Below are 20,554 nucleotides of genomic sequence, written 5' to 3'. Positions count from 1 at the left end.
GAATGAATAGTCCGTAAGCTAGGGGGGTTTTTGCACACATTTTTGGTCGCGATCATTTTTTTATTGGATTCTATGTTTTTCGACCTGCTGAATCCGAATATGAAGGTCCGCGGCTCGAATTCCTGTGAGTTTTTTTGTTATTGACAGATTTTAAATAAATAATTGAAAAATCGAATTTCCGGGTCGGGAAACATTTTTTCTGTAAAATATACGCCAGTTTAAGGGGGGTATGTCCTGAGCCATTTTTTCGTATTCGGAACGGTTCCATCAATAAAAAATCATAAACAAATGATTTTTCTAGGTAGGGGAGGATGGGGCAAAACGGCCCCCCTTCAATCGTCAATATTTTCCGATTCAATAATCCGATTGGGATGAGTTAGAGCTCGTTTTGAAGAATGAAAAATTATCTTCAAAATGAAGTTGAAACTGGGAATTTTCACAATGTCATTCACAAGTTATTGACAATTGAAGGGGAGCCGTTTTGCCCCACCCTCCCCTATTTTCGAAAATATTGATTTTTTTTTCGTATTTCACGTTGTTGCATGAGTTATTTATATGATACATCATGAATCATGGAGGAAAGGACTCAATTTATAATAAATTAGTCATTTTTCAATAATTTGTTTAAATAAAAAAAAAATCAATTTTCGACGGAGAAAAAAAAATTTTCTGCATGTTAGAAGCAATTTGAAAAGGGTAAGTCCTCATAATATTTTCCCTAAAGTCAACCATTTGTTCATAAACAAATTATGAAGAAATTAATTCCTCACAAATTCACCCGAATTTTACAGAAGTAGAAAACCTGCAGAATTTGCGTTGCGTAGGCATTTCATTCAAACAAATTTGAACAAATCAATACTTTTAGTGCAGATTAACATTTTTATGGCTGTATTTGTTTCAATAAAGAAGGAAAATCTTCCATCGCGATAGTTTCAATTCTATAACGAAGAGGTAAAACGGTTTGAGTGGAATTCTCGCTCAGTTTCCAAGGAATATTTTCGAATCTAAGGCAGCTGACGTGATTATTGTGAAAACCTTTTTTGAAAGTCTCATCTTGCTCTACAAAAAAGCTCTTTAGAGAAATTTTTCTATTTCTATAATTTTTTTTAGATTCCGAGATATTTCTCAGAAACTGACCTCCGGACGAAATCTACTGGAACTGCCTTTCCTCTGCGGTAATGAATTATGTGAACAAAATGCAATCAGTTTTTATCGCCACTCGGTTCAAAAATGCTCCAATAACAGATGTGCCTGTGTGAAGGTCGGAATTGCGTGTATCAGTTTCTGTTTTTGTAAAACCAAAGGAACGTGTCATACTGAATATACGATGAAATAACTGCAGTGTGGAAAACTTTTATTGTCCTGGATCCTGTGAGTTTCAGGTGGTTTATTATTTTTCAATACTCGCACAGAACGAGTATTTAATCCCACATCTTCGATCTGCAGGATTTTCTCTTTTTTAAATTTCGGGTGAATTTGTGAGGAATTAATTTCTTCGTCATTTTTTTATGAACAAATAGTTGACTTTAGGGAAAATATGAGGACTTACCTTTTGCAAATCGCTTCTAACATGCAGAAAAATTGATTTCTCCGTCGAAAATTGATTTTTTTTTTATTCAAACAAATTATTGAAAAATGACTAAATTACTATAAATTGAGTCCTTTCCTCCATGATTCATGATGTATCATATAAATAACTCATGCAACAACGTGAAATACGAAAAAAAAAAAATAATCAATATTTTCGGAAATACCTAAAAAAATCATTTGTTTATGATTTTTTATTGATGGAACAGTTGCGAATACGAAAAAATGGCTCAGCGCATACCCCTCTTAAAATGGCGTATATTTTACAGAAAAAAGGTTTCCCGACCCGAAAATTCGATTTTTCAATTATTTATTGAAAAATTGTTGATAACAAAAACCTCACAGGAATTCAAGCCACGGACCTTCATATTCGGATTCAGCAGGTCGAAAAACATAGAATCCAATGAAAAAATCATCGCGACCTAAAATGTGTGCAAAAACCCCCCTAGCTTACGGACTAGAAAATATTCTACAACTAATTTCGCTTTTGGCCAGTAACCGTTAAATTGAATAAACTATAACAAAATGTGAAAATTGTTACAAAAAGTCTACACGAAGATTTATAGCTCCATTAACGTATCTACCCGATCTCAATAAAGAAATTTCGCAAACAACTGTCATTTGTCAAGATGCACTTGAGCCGACCCGTTACTCGGGTAATTGTCATTCAGTCGCATACCATTCACCTGACCGATATCTTGTACAAGCTCCCCATTACTTATCCTGAAGAATCCCACCCACTTTAACCAGCGATCTAACATTGGAATTACCTAGAACGAAAAGAAATCAAGAAACTTGACCATAAACTATTACTCAACGTTTAAAATAATTCTCCGACTTTCATATTATGGGCGAATTAGTATTTTAGAAAAGTCATTTGAGTACGAATTAATGGTAAAAACCATAATTTTCCTCACCACATGTGTTATGAATCGCATAATGATAAAGCCAGACCCATTTGAAGAAATAAAGACTCGATTTTACGGATAATGTAAGACTTTCTAGTGGGAGAATGCCCAGAGGCTTGTACCCCTAATGATAACCTGGACTGGTATGTCAAACATGTTGTGAGATTGCGTATTCAATTGAAAATACCCGTACGAAATATGATACAAATTTTTTCCATCAATTTACGCAATCGGAACATTTTTTGTAATTCTTTTATGAGAAATTCAGAGAAAAGTCCAGTCAGAATGGTACCAATCAGTCAAGAAAAATATCTAGCACCAAATATGCTTATGCAACGGAGTTTTATGACAGGAAAGGAATTCTTATCTCTGACGTCAGCTTGGTAGTCTATTAAACATTAACGTGCAAAAAAGTTAATTTCCCCTCAGGTGATTACTTACATCGTAGTTTTCTACAATAATGTAACATCGTGAATGGCACTTAAACACCACAAAATTTATATTCACTGTGAAATACGAAAATTATTACCTCGTTAAGCAAATCGAAATTCGTTCTTCGTTCACTTTTAAAAAATCCAGTATAACGATTTTTGAAGCCTGTATTATCCGCTTATCAAGTAATGTAATATGATGTCTATATGAGGTATTCCATGCCAAATGAGTCAACGGCTAACCCTCACCCTCTTGAAAGTTGATGGCGATTTTTTCTACGATGAGGAGGCTTGAAAAACTATGTCTCAAATTTTTTTAGATTTTTTTGACAACCCAGTTCGGAAATATGATTTTTTTTCAAATTGTTCCGGTTTTTTACAATAACTCGAGTTCTACTCATCCGATTTCGATTTATTGGAGGGCAAAATTTTCCATTTTTCAGCACCTATAAGAACTTTTTTTTTAATTTTCTCCAATCTTAGATGCTCAAAATAACGAATTTTCGAAAAAAAGTTGAAAAACTTGAATTTTGCCAATTACGTCACGGTCGATTATTATTTTTTTTTCAGTAATTCTTATAATGAAAACGAAAATTTTGAGCCGTCATACATGTTGGGTTCTCCAGGATCTATTTTTTTTTCTTTTTTCTTTTTAAAATTGTGAAAATTTTGTAAAAACACCTTAAAATGACTTCAATTATGTATCGAAAAAATATGGAATATATAGGTATATATTTAAATTTACTTCATATTGTTTATAATCAAAGTCAACCAATGACATTTTGGGGTATTGTGACCGAATTCGCGGAATTTTGAGAATAAAAAATTGAAAATAAAATAGATCTAAGACGAAACCCAACATGTATGACAGCTCAAAATTTTTGTTTTGATTATAGGAATTACTGAAAAAAATTAAAATAATCAACCGTGACGTTATTAGCCAAATTCAAGTTTTTCAAATTTTTTTTTCGAAAATTCGTTATTTCGAGCATCTAGAGATTGGAAAAAATTTGAACAAAAAACATTCTTATTATAGGTGGTAAAAAATGGAAAATTTGGATCCCTAATAAATCGAAATTGGATGAGTAGAACTCGAGTTATTGTTAAAAAAGGGAACAATTTGAAAAACAAATATCTCCCAACTGGGCTGTTAAAAAAATCTTAAAAAATTTGAGAGATAATTTTTCAAGCCTCCCAATTGTAGAAAAAATCGCGATCAATTTTCAAGAGGGTGAGGGTCAGCCATTGACTCATTTTGCATGGAATACCTCATATATATTTATTCATCTACTGTAATCTTTTGTGTACAGTAATTAAAAAAAAAAGAAAAATTCATTTCTTACTGTAATAAAAAATACATATACGACATAGTGTATACGTATATAGTACATAATACATCCCTAAAAATGAAAAAGAACGCAAAAAGCAAAAGAGAAACGAAAAAAAAGACGAAGAAGATTATGACGATTCTGAATAAATTATTCAATAATTAAATTTTGATTGTGAAAAACTTTGGTGAAACCATTCATTTTTGCATTATTATCAAGATAAAAATGAGTGAAAGTGAGGAACGGTAAGGTTTTACTATGCTGGCACCCATGGAAAACAATACGCGCGCATTCTGTGTTCTAATTACTAATAAAAAATCTAGATCGTAGTAGAAAAATTGAAGAAATAAAAATTATTCAGATTGAAATATTATCGGTTAGAACTAATGAAATCGTACAATATTATCAAGCATTCTCGCGCTATCCAGAAATGTATTCTCTATTTGAGTATCTGGAATTAGGTGGCATGGAAACCGCTACTTTGTGAACATTTCGACATTTATTCAATGATAAAAATGAGGTAAAAAATATCATCCGCACTTACAATGACTCGGGCCAGATACAGCTCCAGTTCTCTATAAGGATCCGGCTTTTTTAATGTCCGTAATGAGGTGGAGTGATTCGATTTACATCGCTGATGATCATTGTCGCTTTCACCAATCGCCAACGGATTGTGTCCGGTCGGAGTCGTCAGACTTGGCTGACAATCCACGGTCCCCATTGATTCGTCGGCCCCACGGCCACCGACGGTGCATTCAGGACCATCCATTGCGTGCACATCACCCCAATTTTTTAATTATTTTAATGGCCATCTGTAACATAACATGATGGAAATTAATTGGGCATTTTATTCGCATGAATCTTTCATGTAATTATCAATGAGTAGCATTAAATACCCATGTTTTCTTCTCATCAATTCACACAAGTTCATCTTTATTAAGTGAAAAAGTGTACCAGTTTCAACCAAATTTTCCCTTGATTTTCCCAACTTTTCATTTATATTTCCATTAATAAAAACCATGATAAACGTTCGGAAAACATATTGATGCAGAATCAATACAACTTCTAGAAAAATTATGGTACTGAGCAGTCGAAATGAGGTGCAACTGACTCACAGCACATGGAAAATTCTCAATCCCCACGAGCAATTTCTATGTTTAACCGTCCGCATCATGAAAAGGGCTAACTTTGTCGACATGGAGTTATGCATATTCCGATAATACTGATAACATTCTGTACATTTTAAGCCCGCAACGACCCTGATAGTGTGAAAAATGACGTTGCTGGAGAAGATGTAGAAAATAATTCATCATTGGTTTAAATGGGAGTTGCTGAGACAGAAACGTGTATATCTCGGAAAACTAGAATCGATAAAGTGGGCCCGCTTCATGCGGATGTACTGTAACGTGTTATTTTTATCTTTCAACCGTTCTGCGGTTTCATTTAAACATCCAGACGAGAAGTCACTGCGAAAGCGAAGCGAGAGTCAAAATCTAGATTTTTGTTCAACTATTTATTGAGTATCTTTTTGGTTTGTATTGAATCATTCCACTCCACCGTTCATCGGAACACATCGGGGGATCTGGATGAGCCTAAACGAGGACTGGGATGAGATGCAAGAATTTAGATGCTGAAATTGGGTCTCGGAGCAACGGTTCTGCAGAGTCTGGGGTGGATCTGGAGTTTGAATATCCCCGCCGGTGGAGGAGTACGCAGGTTGGCCGTGTCGCGGCGCCAGCTACTGGAGCCGGAATTGGAGAGCTCGAGCGCCGAATGAATCTAGGCGAAAATAATATTTTCGGTCCATTGTTAAAGGACCCGAAACATAAATTAATGGTTATTTATCATTATGCGATTTGTGAGTAGTTGGAACTACATTTTTAATGCTTGGTTTTATCCCTGTGGATTTGGAGGGAAAATGAGAAATCACGTGGTTGTCCGGTGTGGATTCCGGTGGAGAGAAAGTTGACGTCGTCATCACTCTCCAATCAAAAGTCTCTTCGGTGAAAGTAACAGCCAATGAGAGGGCTGGATTTTCGGCAATCGAGAAAATGTGCCATCGAGCGTGCCGAGGAGATGACTTCTCGTTTGGATGGCGAGACTGACAGTTCGCAAGTTTTTCGTGAATTATCAAAATTATTACTGTGTCCCGACGCCCGAATTCTCGTTGTCTCCGACATCTTGCTTTGACGATTTATTGGGGAGTCCCAACTTTTTCCGGAGAATTTGTTGCTGAGACTTCTTCAGTTCTGGTGAACGGTGGATCTAATTAATCGTTAATTTATTGATTGTAATAGAGAGCGGGATCTCGTGAAATTAGCTTTCTTTTGGACAAACGGTTTTCGTCCATGGCGAATGACGCCATTAGATTTTTGGCTTTCGGATTTTGACGAGATCTGGTTTCTCGCTCAGCGGAGCATTATAACGGTTTCGGGAAAAATTCAGTGAACCTCTTATTGTATCAATTTACGAGTTTTTTTTTTTGAAATATTTATGTCGGATTCTTCCGATTGAAATTCAGTGTTTCAAATATTTGTCGTAAGTAGCAACTCTCGTTTCGCATTCACTTTGGAAAAATTCGGATATCCAAAGTGGAATTCTCGGGGCAATGTTTCAGCTTCAGGGAATTTTCGCATTATCGCTGTTCGTATATTACTTTATTTCTTTGATTTAGAATTTTGTCATTACCGAACAGTGAAGGAATTATCGACGTGATTTGGAATTACAGCGTCTTTGTCGATGCTTGATTTTCGTATTGTTGTATCGTGTAGCCGTGACCTTGCGTTAGGCAGATTCACCGGCTCTGGTAATTGTTATTAGTATTTCTCGTGGTAATCCGAATCGCGTCGTTTGAGAATCAGACTACAATTTTGAATTATTTTTCTCGCAACAGTTTTCGTTGTTCTTCTTATCGATTCCTTTGTCGTGACATTAGACCTTGCAGTAATCCGGTTAGTTACTTTATTTTCTTCACGTTATTTTACATTATCTTTGACTAGCATTTTAGTAATCGATGGATGACGTTGAGGGAATTGATTTTATATCGAGTCATTAGATCGGTGTATGAATTTTGTGATTTTCTGATTGTGATTTAGAGCATAACGGAAAGAGAGATAATTCGAAAATAACGGGGTTTAATTAATTAGATAACTGATTCACATTTTGTTTCTAGAAATTGATTAAATAATATTTCTCCCCGAAAGTCTGAATCTTCTTATCATTTATTAGTAATAAGGAACCCAGTCATTTCAGGGTAATTTTTATTGAGAGCGGATTTTGTGGAACCCAGCCGCCTCCGCGGTTGATCTGAGCTGTCGGCGATCGCTCTCTCATCGTTGTTTATTTTATCGCTCGTTTGATTTCGTCTTCGATTTTGGTGAACGTTTCATACGTTCTGGCGCCCAACCTTTGGTTTGTCGTTTGGGTCGCTGAGGGCTGCGTATCTATTATCTTCCGCAGAGGTAAGAAATACGTCACAGTACATATACAGATCGACCCGGAGAAAAAGCTTGTAGTTTTCAGGAATCTACACCAGTTGAAATTTATCGAGTTAGAAATCCGAAAATTGAGTGATTTTGTCAGTAATCTCCAGGGATATAATCCTAAATCTTACCAATTTCAACCCTAAATTTCAATAATTGAATCCCCAAATTTTAGAGTACTAGAGTAAAGTATTGTTTTAATAAACAATTTAGTTTTTGAAAAAATGAGGAGTTTTTTTTAAGCTTCATAAAATACTAATAAAAAAAATGATGTTACAACATGTAATTTGAGAAAATTCTGATTATCTATGCATTTTCAAAGTATTTTCGCACGAAATTCGATCGATAAATATGATGATTGGAAACTTCCCAATATACAGTGTGACCAGTACGAAGTTGTAGGTAGTATTGTTACGTGTCCTCTTTCGAATCCCATTTCAATTGTCTATCACCCAGAAGATAACAAGAAGCCCGCTTGGCAACGACTGTCTTTGGGCAACATTTGATATTGTGGTCCTCTTTGGAAATCTATTCGAAGACTCATCTTCCTGTACATTCTTTTAACTCTGATCAATAAACCGCCCCAACTATTTTAATGATGGTGTCATCTTTCTTTATTGAATACAATACGCATTTTGATTACTCTAAAATCGGAAAAACTAAACTTTTTCTTCAAGCTCGGTCTGCCTATATTAAATGAATCAAAGTTGGCAACAAGAACCAAAACTCTGCCTATATCATTGACGAGACACAATTACTGATTTTCCTAACAAAATACCGTATCCAATTGAAAGAGACATGATATTACCGTGGATGCACCACTACCCGAATGGTCAAATGGCTCTTGAATCAGTACCAGAACGACGAAAGGCCCTAATCCCAAACGGTACAATTGCTTGTGCTCATATACCACATTAAATGATTCTTCTAACGCGTGGAGTTGATTAAAGTCTTTATTCAATTAGTTATATATACAATTGTTATATTTTTCTCATAAAGGGTTGTCTTTGGTATTTGGTAGAGTCTGCTCACTGCTCCTAAGCTTTGCCCAGTTTTAAGAGCTACCAGTGCCTTCTCCAACTCCCCTGCACTGTAATTTTTCTCCTTTCTCTTTTTCAATTTTCCCCTGTGATAGATCAATCATTAAACAATAAATTGTTCCTCGGAACAATATTTTGATGAAGAAAAGGATGATAAGGTGCGGAAAAATTTATTTGACAGGTGAAGTTAAGTGGATCGTTCGAGTGTAGCGACGTTCGATTTTTCAATGCGTTAGTACTTGAACACCAATTTTTCTACGATTTCACCACTTTCTTTCCCTATTTTTGGATTTTAATCACTTAATCGATTCTTTTCTTCACCGTAAATAATGATTTTATGTAGTTGTTACCTAAATTTTCCGTTTGACACACGCTACACCGGCCAGCGTTTGTAACCAACTCGGTTAAGAGATGGCACCTGAAGGTGTCGTGTCAGTACAATCCATTACAAAATTAAAATTATAAAAAGATACCTATTTTAAATCTGAAAAATTGAACTTGCATCGAATAGATTATAGTTTTCTGTTTCTGCCATAATTTAATTGAGAGTAAAAAAAAGGAGGAAAACTGCATAAAAATTTAGAAATAAGTCACAGTAGCATTAGTAGCGTTCGGGTACTCATACTCATTCGGGTACTCCTACCTTGACGGTAATCATTTTGAAACATCGCTCCTCCATTTGTATCAGTCTACAATACCCTTATTGACAAAGCTAAATTATTCATGAACTCAAAAGATTGAATTCCGTTCTCTATATCAACATAGATATTGTCTCCAACCAAATGATTGAATTCAATCTACCAACTAGTAGTACACGTTTCAAACCAGATAGATATTCAATACTTTTGCTCCACCAATGAAAAACGGACTAGAGCGGAAAAAGTATTTGATCCAAGTTATATGGTATGTTTCGTTCTCGAGGGCAACGATATCGACAGTTATTTACAGCTTATTTCGTCTTTATCTCGCACTACAAATTCCTGCCCTGCCTACGCGACAGGTACAACTTGCAGCCAAATGGCTGTTTTAACATCTCAACCGCTCTTTTTCAAGACTATCATATTCAGGATGACGACAAAGTTGCCCACGATCTCTACACCACCGACTATTCCTCTTATTTTATCGTCATTTTTCACTATCTTTTGCTTTCTGGAATCAAGTACACCAGTTTCTGGTGCTTTTATGGGCATCCACAGAACGTCTTCGTGAATTAATGATGAACAAAGTGAGTATTAAGAGTAGGGACTGATAGAAATTGAGATATTAATGATCAGTTGAAAGTGATTTCATGGTTTATTTCCACGAATCACACGTGGGGTGCGATAATGTTGATATTCGCGGGTCAAGATCCACATGATTCACAATAGCGATAGGAAGACAAGCAGAGGGACGGTGAGTGTAAATTGTAAAATCAGGGAGCTGCTGTATTACAAATGTTCAAGGCTCCTGTGTGAAAAACATCAGATCCGATTATGCCAGCTGCAATTATCAATGAGTTTTGATAAGCTGGAGATAGCGGTTAATCGTAACATACGTTGCGCATTATTCTTTGCACTATTAATTAGATTTCAGAGTAATCAGTCGAGAAATCGTATCAAATTTCTCTTATTTATTTTTTACTTTTTTTCAATTGTATGAAGTATTTATCATTATAATTTTGCTAACTTCGCAACCCAAAGGAGGATCTTCGTTCATTCGACATTGCTGACTTGGCTTTCTTTTTCACTTCTTTGTATTTTTCAAAAATTTCTACTTCCCAGTAAGAACCAAACAAAACTATTTCTTGGCGCTGTTTTCTTACAGAAACATTTGTTTTTCTTTTTTTTTTTAGGAAGATTTTATTATTTTTGTCAAAATAAGAAAGGAATCGTTTTTATATACTGTAAATTTGTTTATTTTCAATCTAATTCGGCTCATTCATTTTTCACATGATGGATCATCTTTCCAATTAACAATCGAAGCAAAACAAATAGTTCTACTCCACAGTCATCATTTCCACCAACTTTGAATGATTCATTTAAGATTTTCCGACCTAATTTGCTTCTTCAAGCATTCATTTATGCATGGAACTCAATTAAAAAATATCTGTGGAATTTAGCATTCATGCGCCAAATTCAATTTGTAAATTCCCGGGCTCCCTCGTTGGTGCGCGTGTGGTTGTATTGCACTGCTACCAACTCCGTAACAAAAAAATTATAGGAGATAATGTAAAATGCGAGAATGTACATATGAACCCGTTGCTATGGGCGTATTTTTTTAAGATACACGGCACCCATCAGCTTGATGTTTTGTACAGCCGGAGTCAAAACTTTTCTTGGCCGATACGCTACCGCGTATCTCGATCTCATAACTATTTTTTCGCTCACCAGAATAGAATTTCATTCTTGTGAAAATCTAACAGTGTACACTGACGAAAAAGTAACTTCACATCAATTCGCAAGAATGGAATGAGAAAAAAGGAACTAACGCGTAGAATAACGGTTGTATGTAATCTGTTGTATGATACCTTCCGTCACATGGCTTCTATCACGCGGCTTGTTTTTCGATGAGAACAGTTGAAGATATAAATTTGATGTGAAAGCCCAAATCTCCTAGAATTTCAAATGAATGGCGTTCTTCAAAGATTTCATTTTTTTCCTACTAAAATGCCTTTCTCTCTATGTATTTTATGCTAATGTCTACGATCCCTAAGTGGTAGGATGGTGAGGATAATAGAAGAAAATTTGAATACATTATGATTTGAGACTGAGGATCCGACCATTCAAACTTGGCATTGTCTGTATCCGGTGCAGACGCTTGTGCGGAAATGTGCGAGGAAGAATTAATGAAATGGTAATTACACTTTCGAGAGCCACTCCGCGTACTCGTCACACCTCGTCCTATCTTGCCAAAGGTCAGATTCATAATACATACCGACACGAGAATTATAGAGTGTCAGTTTTTCTTGTTCAATTTTAGATTAAGTCTCAAACGTCAGGATCTAACAAATTGATGTCGGGAGAACTATCAAGTTGTCATATAATTATTATAGAATGATTAAATGTGAGGTGAATGCATAGATCGATTGATCAAATGTTCAATTGGAAATAAATTTCATGAATGAAACACTACATTTGTGAAGTGATTGCCAAGTAAAAATGCAATCTAATCAGATAATCTTCAGATATAAATGCTATCATTATATGAATATCTGCTGTACATGAATCTAGTTGAGTTTGTTACCACTAAAGTTTCAGCAAAGTTTCACAGAAAAACATTTTTCATTATCCGGGACATGTCGCTGGTTTCAAAAATCTGTCACCAATTATTGGTGAGAGTGGAAACTGACTCGAATGATCCTCATCATCAGTAATTTATATCACTTCAGTTTGGTGATAGATTTCTTAAAATTAAAGATGGGGCCCTAAAAGTCAGCGACATTTCATTGAAAATAAGGGATAATGCCACAGGAAATCAGTGATAATGTCACTGGAAATCAAAACGTATTTCCTTTGTTGTTGAGAAAAAATATCAAGGGAGCCCAGAAAATTCTATAAAAAGAAGATTTTATAGAATTTTCTAAGACAGTCCCCCTAAAACCTCATTATCAAGATAATTTAGAAAATATAAACAGGCGCTTCGTTATGCTCAAGAATATCAGCTCTTTTAGACCAAATGATGAGTAATGGATACGGAATGTGTCAGGTTACGCGTAGTAAAACCTTTTTGTTGCTTCCGAATGACAACTTCGTAATCACTGATTTTAACGATCTTCTAATTTTGCCTGGAAATTACATAGAAACGTGCAGATATGAGATTTAAAAAAAATCTTTACATGTGGGAATTTTTTGGAGAATTTTTATATTTCTTCACAGGAAATGGACTAAAATGAAAGCTAAAAATCTGAAATTTTGTCACATAATTGGTATTACTTTGGACCACGTGAAGTAGTTTTTGAGATACAGCAATTTCTCAAAAAAAAATTCCTCAATATCTCGAAAACTATACGGAGAAAAATTTTCTAGAAAAATTCTAGTACGAGTACTGGAAAAAATCACAATCCATCGGCTGTGAAAAATTCTGGTGCTCTTAAGATAAAATTTCTTGGTATTTCTAGTAATATTTCTGGGGATTTCGGTGAAATTTTCGCAGAAATACAGGAAAAAATTCACGTTTTTCCCAATAAAATTTCTAGCGCCGGCACAGGGATTTTTTCCTGTCACTTTGCGCCTCTTTTCCCGTGCTAGCGCTAGAATTTTTCTAAAAAATTTCTCTCCGTGTACGTGATTGAATTGAATTTTTTAACGTTGAAATATTCCTTATGATGATATCTATCAAATCACAATATTGCTATGTAACTAGGAACAGTTTGGTAATAATCGGCATTTTTCGCTTTTATGAGGAAATCGTTCTGTCCATGCAGGATTTGCCGATATATTCAATACGGCCAAACATCGGTCCAATATCCGGTCGCCGAACATTGGGTCCCCGATGAAAGGCCGAACATCTGCCCAATATCTGCTTGCCAAATATCGGGGCTCTGATTAAAGGCCAAACATCGGGCCAATATCTGCTTGCCGAACATCGGGGCTCTGATCAAAGGCCAAACATTGGTCCAATATCCGGACACCAAACGTCGGGGCCCCGATGAAAGGCCGCTCCATGGCCGATGATCGGAACCGACTTAATATTTGTAGGCTATTTTTTGAATAAATGGATGGATAGCATGCATTCATCCTCTTTCCTAATATACAGACAATAGATATCGCTACCCCGAATGAAAGCCTAAATATTTTAAGAATAATAAGAATTAATTATACATTAATTAACTCTTCTCATCAGAGTTACACTTTCATTAACTAATTATTGATAATCACATTTGCGGATTCAAACAAACACACCATGTGGTATTTATATTCCCGAAAAAAATTTGTCTTCATAAGAAATTGCAGATGGCTCAGTGGACAGCGCGACTACAGATGGAAAGGACCCGCGATCGAATCCCGCCGGGGGCAATTTTTAATTTTTTTAAATTCAATTTTTTTCTTTTTTGGTTTGCTGGAATGGATAAGAAGGGCTATAAAACGATTATAAGCTATAGGAACTAACATGTATGAACGATTTAAAAATTTTGTTTCACCGATGGTTGGCTGATAATCGACGCCAATATTGGCCGTACATCGGTGTCTATGATGGCCCGAGATAACGTCCCAACGTTCGGCCGAACATCGGCCGAAGATCGTAACCGATTATCGGGGAACTCGGCACCGAGTTTGGCCCCATGTTCCGCCACTTTGTATTGCACTGCATGGGTGTGCACGATAACTCACGAAAAAATTTAGAGCGGATGTTGAAATTTGGTGAGATTATGTAGCTCTTATGATATTACAGGATGAGATTGTGAGTAGGCGAAATCGGACAAGTGGTTGTTATGATATTCGACTTTTTGTGACAAAGTGTTTTGTTCAATATCTCCCGCCGGAAAAAAATATTTAAAAAATATTTTTAAAAATATTCTCGAATCGAGTATATAATATTCCGGCATCAAGAATATGTGTATTTCCGAATTCGGGATATTGTATTCCGGAATCCGGAATATTGTATTCCGGTATCTGAAATAATATTCCGGAATCCGGGATATTTTCTGCTCGATTCCGGAGACATCCTCAGGGGATAGCTGATTTTTCAGAGGGTAAAGAGAGTGAGTATTTGGGGTGCAGACACTTTTTTCTGTTTGAAAATACGAAAATAGTATATTTCGATACGAGTGAGACAGAAAATTTTCACAGATTCCGGAATATTATATACCCGATCGAGAATTTTTTCCCCGTGCCCAAATACTGGTCCGATTAATTTTTTTTTTCAAAATAGTCGTTTTGCCGCCCCTTTCAAGATCACTCAAAATATGAATACCCATTCATACAAAGTTTTCGAGTTATTCACATTTTTCTGATTTTTTTCAATTGAGAGTTAATAATATGAGTCTATAATAGGTATGCGTAAAACATCGAATAAACATCTGAGATTCTGACTACCAATTAGCATTATTGAGTCACACTTGTGTGTAAAATTTTGTGTCTATTAATTCAATACATCCTGGTATAGAGCAACTCATCCAAAAATCTTTTTTTCTGAAAAGTCACACATCGTCATTTTATCGATTATTTTCGCCTCTGGGGGCTTATTCTCGACTTTTTCACGAATTTGGATTAAGATTGACTAGAATCCATCTTCTAGTAACAATGAATTTCATAACTTCTATATCCATCAAAGTTGAAGTGGGCATAAAATAAATCAATAAACCCATAAAGCGGTGCGGTAATAAGTTGAAACTGTCACGATAAAAGGGACGACGAAAAAATGTTCACAAACTGTTGAATTTTCGAATAGAATTTCTGAAAAATCATGAATATTTTTTCGTGAACTTCTCGAACAGAACGCCTGAGATCAAAGCTGCCCTTGTGGTCACACAAAAAAAGAAGAGAAAAACAAAAAAATTATTCATGACCTTCCGCGTCAACGGGGTCTACGCGAGTGTCGTCGAGCGTTACGTTCCACACGTGGGCGTATATTCTTATAACTGAATTCCGAGGCATTTTAACATAAAAAGGCCCATTTCTCTATCCTAAAAAAATAAACTTGAAAGCTGCCGCATATAAGCCGACTCCCGTACCCCGCTGATGAAAAAATGAATAGCTTAGACTTAATAACGATTAAAAATATTGTACCGAAAATTATAATCCGCTACAGGCTATTTTTTACGGCACGGTGTATTAGTAATATTCACAAAAAAAGATTCCCACCATCAATCCCAGAAAATGAACAAAACAGGAAACCTTTTTTTCGTAGTAACCAAAATAAATGATAAAATTATTCGATCCGTTCTTCTTTGCAACTTTGCAAGCATGAATAATTTCCAAAAAAATGCTAATAAAATGAGTTAGCAAGCTCACATAATTACCGGGATAACATAATCTACAAAATTCATAGCCTCATTTGGTAACAGTGAATTACAATAATTCACCCTCGTCGATACTAAGCATTGCCATGATAATCGTTCACTATACCAATATCTCCGATTTTTGTCTTATCTTTATTTATGATGTTTAATTACGTATTGGTGCAACAAACTCTACACTATATCGAGCGTGGGCCCATATTTACAGAATGCAATGATGCCCACATAGATATTTTCATATGCATGTATTGTGAATGCTGATAATATACATTCTCTTCGATTTGCTTCCGTTCATGTACTGCAATCATCGCGTCAAGTCGAGTAGCACGATAATGACGGGCCGCAATTACAATGCGCTTACCCCTTGCTGTGGACTCTGGATATACCATGGTGCAATGTGCATAATGCCCGATATCTATACACTGTAATGTTTTGCAGAGAGAGCATGTATGAAGTTTTAGCATGGAAAAAATTATATTTTTTATATTTAAAGTTGAATTCACAACTTTTATGACCTGACGACTTCACAAGCTACAGCCAATGGCAAAAGATTAGGCTGGGTATACTGTGAAGGCACCAGTACCCAAATGTTTAAGAATTTTCCAGTGATAAAATGCGTTTTTCGTATTATTCAGATATAGAATTGCCAAAAAAATCAATTCTTTGTAAACCTCAATATTATTCGCGTAGAGAAAAATCAATTTGATATCAAATTCTTGCACCTGTGAATAATAGTAAAAGAAGATTGACAAGTCAGTCGAAATGTCAGTACCCGAACGGCCAAAGGCCCTAAACCCGAACGGTGCAGTAAATGATTTTTCTGATTCTAGGACAGTTTTTCCCCGGACAAAATCTCCCCGGACAAAATCTCTCTGAAAGAGGAATTTGCGATTAGGAAACCGGATCCGGCCAAAATAAATATAATGATAATGCTCAATTAAAGGGGTTTTTATTAGTGAATCGCACAATAGAACACATGAAATTATCGAGTCTTTAGCCTCAGTGAAATTACAAAGGAACAAAGGTAATAGAAATGATAGGCAACACGTGACAATAAATACTTGAGAATTAGTAATACATTTCCCCTGTGCCACACCGTCAAATCGCATAATCGCATGCGCAAAGTCATGAACATAAATCTCTTACAAAACCAATTATTCACAACAAGTCATCAGGACAAAGAATTTAGTAGGACGGGGAGATTTTGTCCGGGGAAATTTTTTTCAGGGAGATTTTGTCCGGGGAAAAACTGTCCGACTACCGATTCTTCTAACGTGTCGAGTTAATTAAGGTCTTCATTCAATTAGTTATATATACAATTGTTATATTTTTCTCATAAAGGGTCGTCTTTGATATGTGGTAGTCTGCTCTCTGCTCCAAAGCTTTGCCCAGTTTTCAGAGCTGCCAGTGCCTTCTCCAACTCCTCTGCATTGTAATTTTGCTTTTTTTTCTTTTTTAATTTTTCCCTGTGATAAATCAATCATTAATCAATAAATTTAATTCTCAGAACAATATTTTGATGGATAAAAGAATGATAAGGTGCGGGAAAATTTGTGTGACAGGTGAGGTTAAGTGGATCGTTCGAGCATAGCGACGTTCGATTTTTCAATGCGTCAGTACCCGAACATAAATTTTTCTACGCTTTCGCGAGTTGCCTTCCCCATTCTTGGATTTCAATTACTTAATCGACCCTTTTCTTCACCGTAAATAATGTTTTTATTTAGTTGTTGCCTACATTTTCCGTTTGACACACGCTACACCGATCAGCGTCTCTATAACCAACTCGGTTAAGAGATGGCGCCTGAAGGTGTCGTGTCAGTGCAGTCCGTCACAAAATTAAAATTATAAAAAGATTTCTATTTTAAATCTGAAAAATTGAGCTCGGGTGAAACAGATTATAGTTTTCTGTTTCACCATAATTTAATTGAGAGTAAAAAAGGGAGGAAAAATGTATGATAATTTAGAAACAAGTCATAATTAGTAGTATGCATTCGGGTACTCCTACCTTAACGGTAATAGGAGCATAGAAAAATCTCTGCTGTCAATAATTTAAATTCAATTCAATATGTCAGGAAGTGATCAAATTTGTTCTTGTTTACTTAATATAACTCATCTTTACACGGAGGAAACAAATCTAGAAGAATAACTGTGTTAGTACGGTAAAATGGGTTCATTGTGACAGACCCGAAAAAATTCACCTGGCAGTTCCGCAATTCTTGTTGAGCGCAACAAAAACTTTTCTCAGATTTACCACGAAAGACTTCTGTATTTCAAAGCATCATTTCCGGTGCTGGTCCGTGAATTTTCTTGTCCGTGGGGGGTTTTATCGCAAAAAGTAAGGGACTTTTTGACACGTTTTTGCAAATCATTTTCATACGTACAGATATCTCCCGAATTCAAACAAAATTGAAAAATAGTCAAGTGAACAACTTAGCTTCTCGAATCATAACAAAATTGAAATTTAACTCTCGATCAATCAAGATTTAGAATGAGTTAATTTTCAAACCTGATTAATGGAAAGTTCAAGTTTTCATCTGTTTATCTACCTCGTTGATATTTGGAAGAAGTTTCCTGTAGTACTTCATCTGAAGGTGAAGGAGAGTCAGATGTATTTAGAATGATTTAGCATGCGCTAAACGCCATGGGTATTCTCGTAACATATATAGGTATTCGATATCGCCCATTTAGACTCTGTGGTATCGTTCTCCTTCGAGCAACGGATAGACCTTGCAAGGTTATTGGCTGCGGTTAAAAAAGGTCTTAGGACTTGCTTACTGGATACCTCCAACTCGATATTATTGATCAAGACAATACTGACCATTCTAACAAAATGCAATTTTTTTACTTTCCTTCCTCGTGTCATCAACCTGCGACCATGTCATCTTCCTCATGATATTTAAGATGAAAATCATACGATAATGTGATCTCTCCACATTAGAATCTTGTTTCATATTATCTTTTTGAATATAAAGGAATGCACCGATGACCCACCGACAGAAAAACTTTATTCTCAGGTAGATGAATGGTTCACCCCTAGTGTATGCTTAGGATCTAACACAAAAACGGAATTCTCATGGATAAGAATGAAAACTTTATGTTCCGGAATCTTCTCGAATTACTGCGGTCGTCACGTTACTCTTTAGAGTCTAAAGTTTAGAGAAGGAAAATTCTAATACTGTGAGTCATATGTCTAAGACTTAGGGCATGGAGCTCTTTTATGATACAACATCATGATAAATAGCTTCTCATCAATCTTCAAAATTTTTCATTTCAACATTCATTTCGTAGCTCTTTTCAATGACAATCGCCCTTACCTACATGATAGAAAATATATTCACTGAATGTCCTTTTCACTGCCATCGGGAGAATAGCAAAACTGACATGAGGACTGAAATGCTAGTTGTTAAGGGTCAGGAATCGTTTAGTCATTTGGAATGGGAAAACGCCTCGTGGTTGCTCACAGACAAACGAGATCTACTTGTGTAGAGTACGCGGGGTACGATTCGCTTGCTAAACTGGTTTTACACGCAGTTGATTCCAATATGGTTGTGATATCGTCGTAGATCTTTACAGAAACGACCCCCTAGTTTGGCCTTGCCATGGGTTATGCTCTAACGTATTTTCAGATATCTAACAACTAGCGTATTTGTCTAATTAGGTACACGTTTCAACAACCGTGCACATTTGATTCTTAAAAGAATTGTCGAATTTACATTAGCCTAATTGGTTCATTGTTTCGGGTTATCTATTAGTCTGTGATCATATGATTCTCTTCATTATTTCATTTTTGTTCTCAAAACTTCCTCCTAGTCGCTGCTGTGTGCATAACATATGTATTTGTGACATCTTTTAAACGTGCTTCTTACACAGGACCGTAACTTGTGGTTGAAAATTTTCTGGATATATTTTCTTCCTGTATGTCGTAGTAAAAGAGTTGATAGTATTCTGTTGCTGAATATGTTAGAACACATATTCCAAAATTGCAATTTTGCTTCATATATATTGTAGAATACGAGTCGGTTTAATAATAAATAAATGTTCATTAAAGAAATTGGGGCGAACAGAATAATAAATAAAAGATACAAAAGGAGTGACACGTCTGCGAACTAGGACTAAAGATAAAAGAATAGCGATGTAGAGACGATGGTGTATGAAGGGGGTTGAAAGGGAGCTTCTCATCAATCTTCAAAATTTTTCATTTCAATCAAAATTTTCATTTTTCATTTCATTTTCTACTCGTCAAGTGGAGCCTCAAATATAATTGATTTCGATTAATTAAGAAAGGCTTACCAAAATAGAAAATCCTGAAGGCATGGCAAGCATTCAGTGATCACTTATACTATATTAGGGCTACAAATTCTTGGAAGAAGGAGTTAAGGATATCTAGGTAGTTCAGGCAATTTTTTTTCTGGAGGAAATCCTCCTCAGAGTTTATACAATAGACCAAGAGTATTTTTTAGACGCAATATCAACCTTTGTTTCCGAACATTTTTTCGAGAAAACGATTTTTTATAAAATGAAATTTAACACATTGCGTCCATAAGAGCTGTACACGCACTGATAGAATGATTCATTTATTCCAAACGAGATTCGTTAACTATTAACGAATGGTAGAGTTGAATATGACCAAATGAATATTCGTTAATAGTTAACGAATGGTTCACTTGAATGGGGAAAGTCAAGTCAAACAACGCTTCTCAAATATACATTTCTCAACTATTAACGAATGAACATTTGGTGGGACCGAATAGACCGTAACCTCCAACCAAAATCCATTCGTTAACAATAACTAATCCGTCCTATCAGTGCACCCACCTTCAATCCAATAATTCATAGTCTTA

General features: G+C 35.7%; 1 protein-coding gene across 1 annotated transcript in view; it reads right to left on the bottom strand.

Moving 5' to 3' along the window:
- The window catches only part of LOC107042491, a 360,805-nt gene that overhangs the window by 318,488 nt on the left and 21,763 nt on the right, over window positions 1–20,554 (bottom strand). The window contains exon 3 of the mRNA XM_015263549.1: window positions 4,799–5,066. Within this exon, the coding sequence (XP_015119035.1) occupies window positions 4,799–5,023 (225 nt within the window). The 5' untranslated portion in view covers window positions 5,024–5,066. The remainder of the gene's footprint in view (window positions 1–4,798; window positions 5,067–20,554) is intronic.

This window comes from Diachasma alloeum, unplaced genomic scaffold (assembly GCF_001412515.2).
Source record: "Diachasma alloeum isolate Michigan unplaced genomic scaffold, Dall2.0 Dall_scaffold_00480, whole genome shotgun sequence".
Taxonomy (NCBI): domain Eukaryota; kingdom Metazoa; phylum Arthropoda; class Insecta; order Hymenoptera; family Braconidae; genus Diachasma; species Diachasma alloeum.
This window is presented reverse-complemented; position numbering and strand designations above follow the sequence as displayed.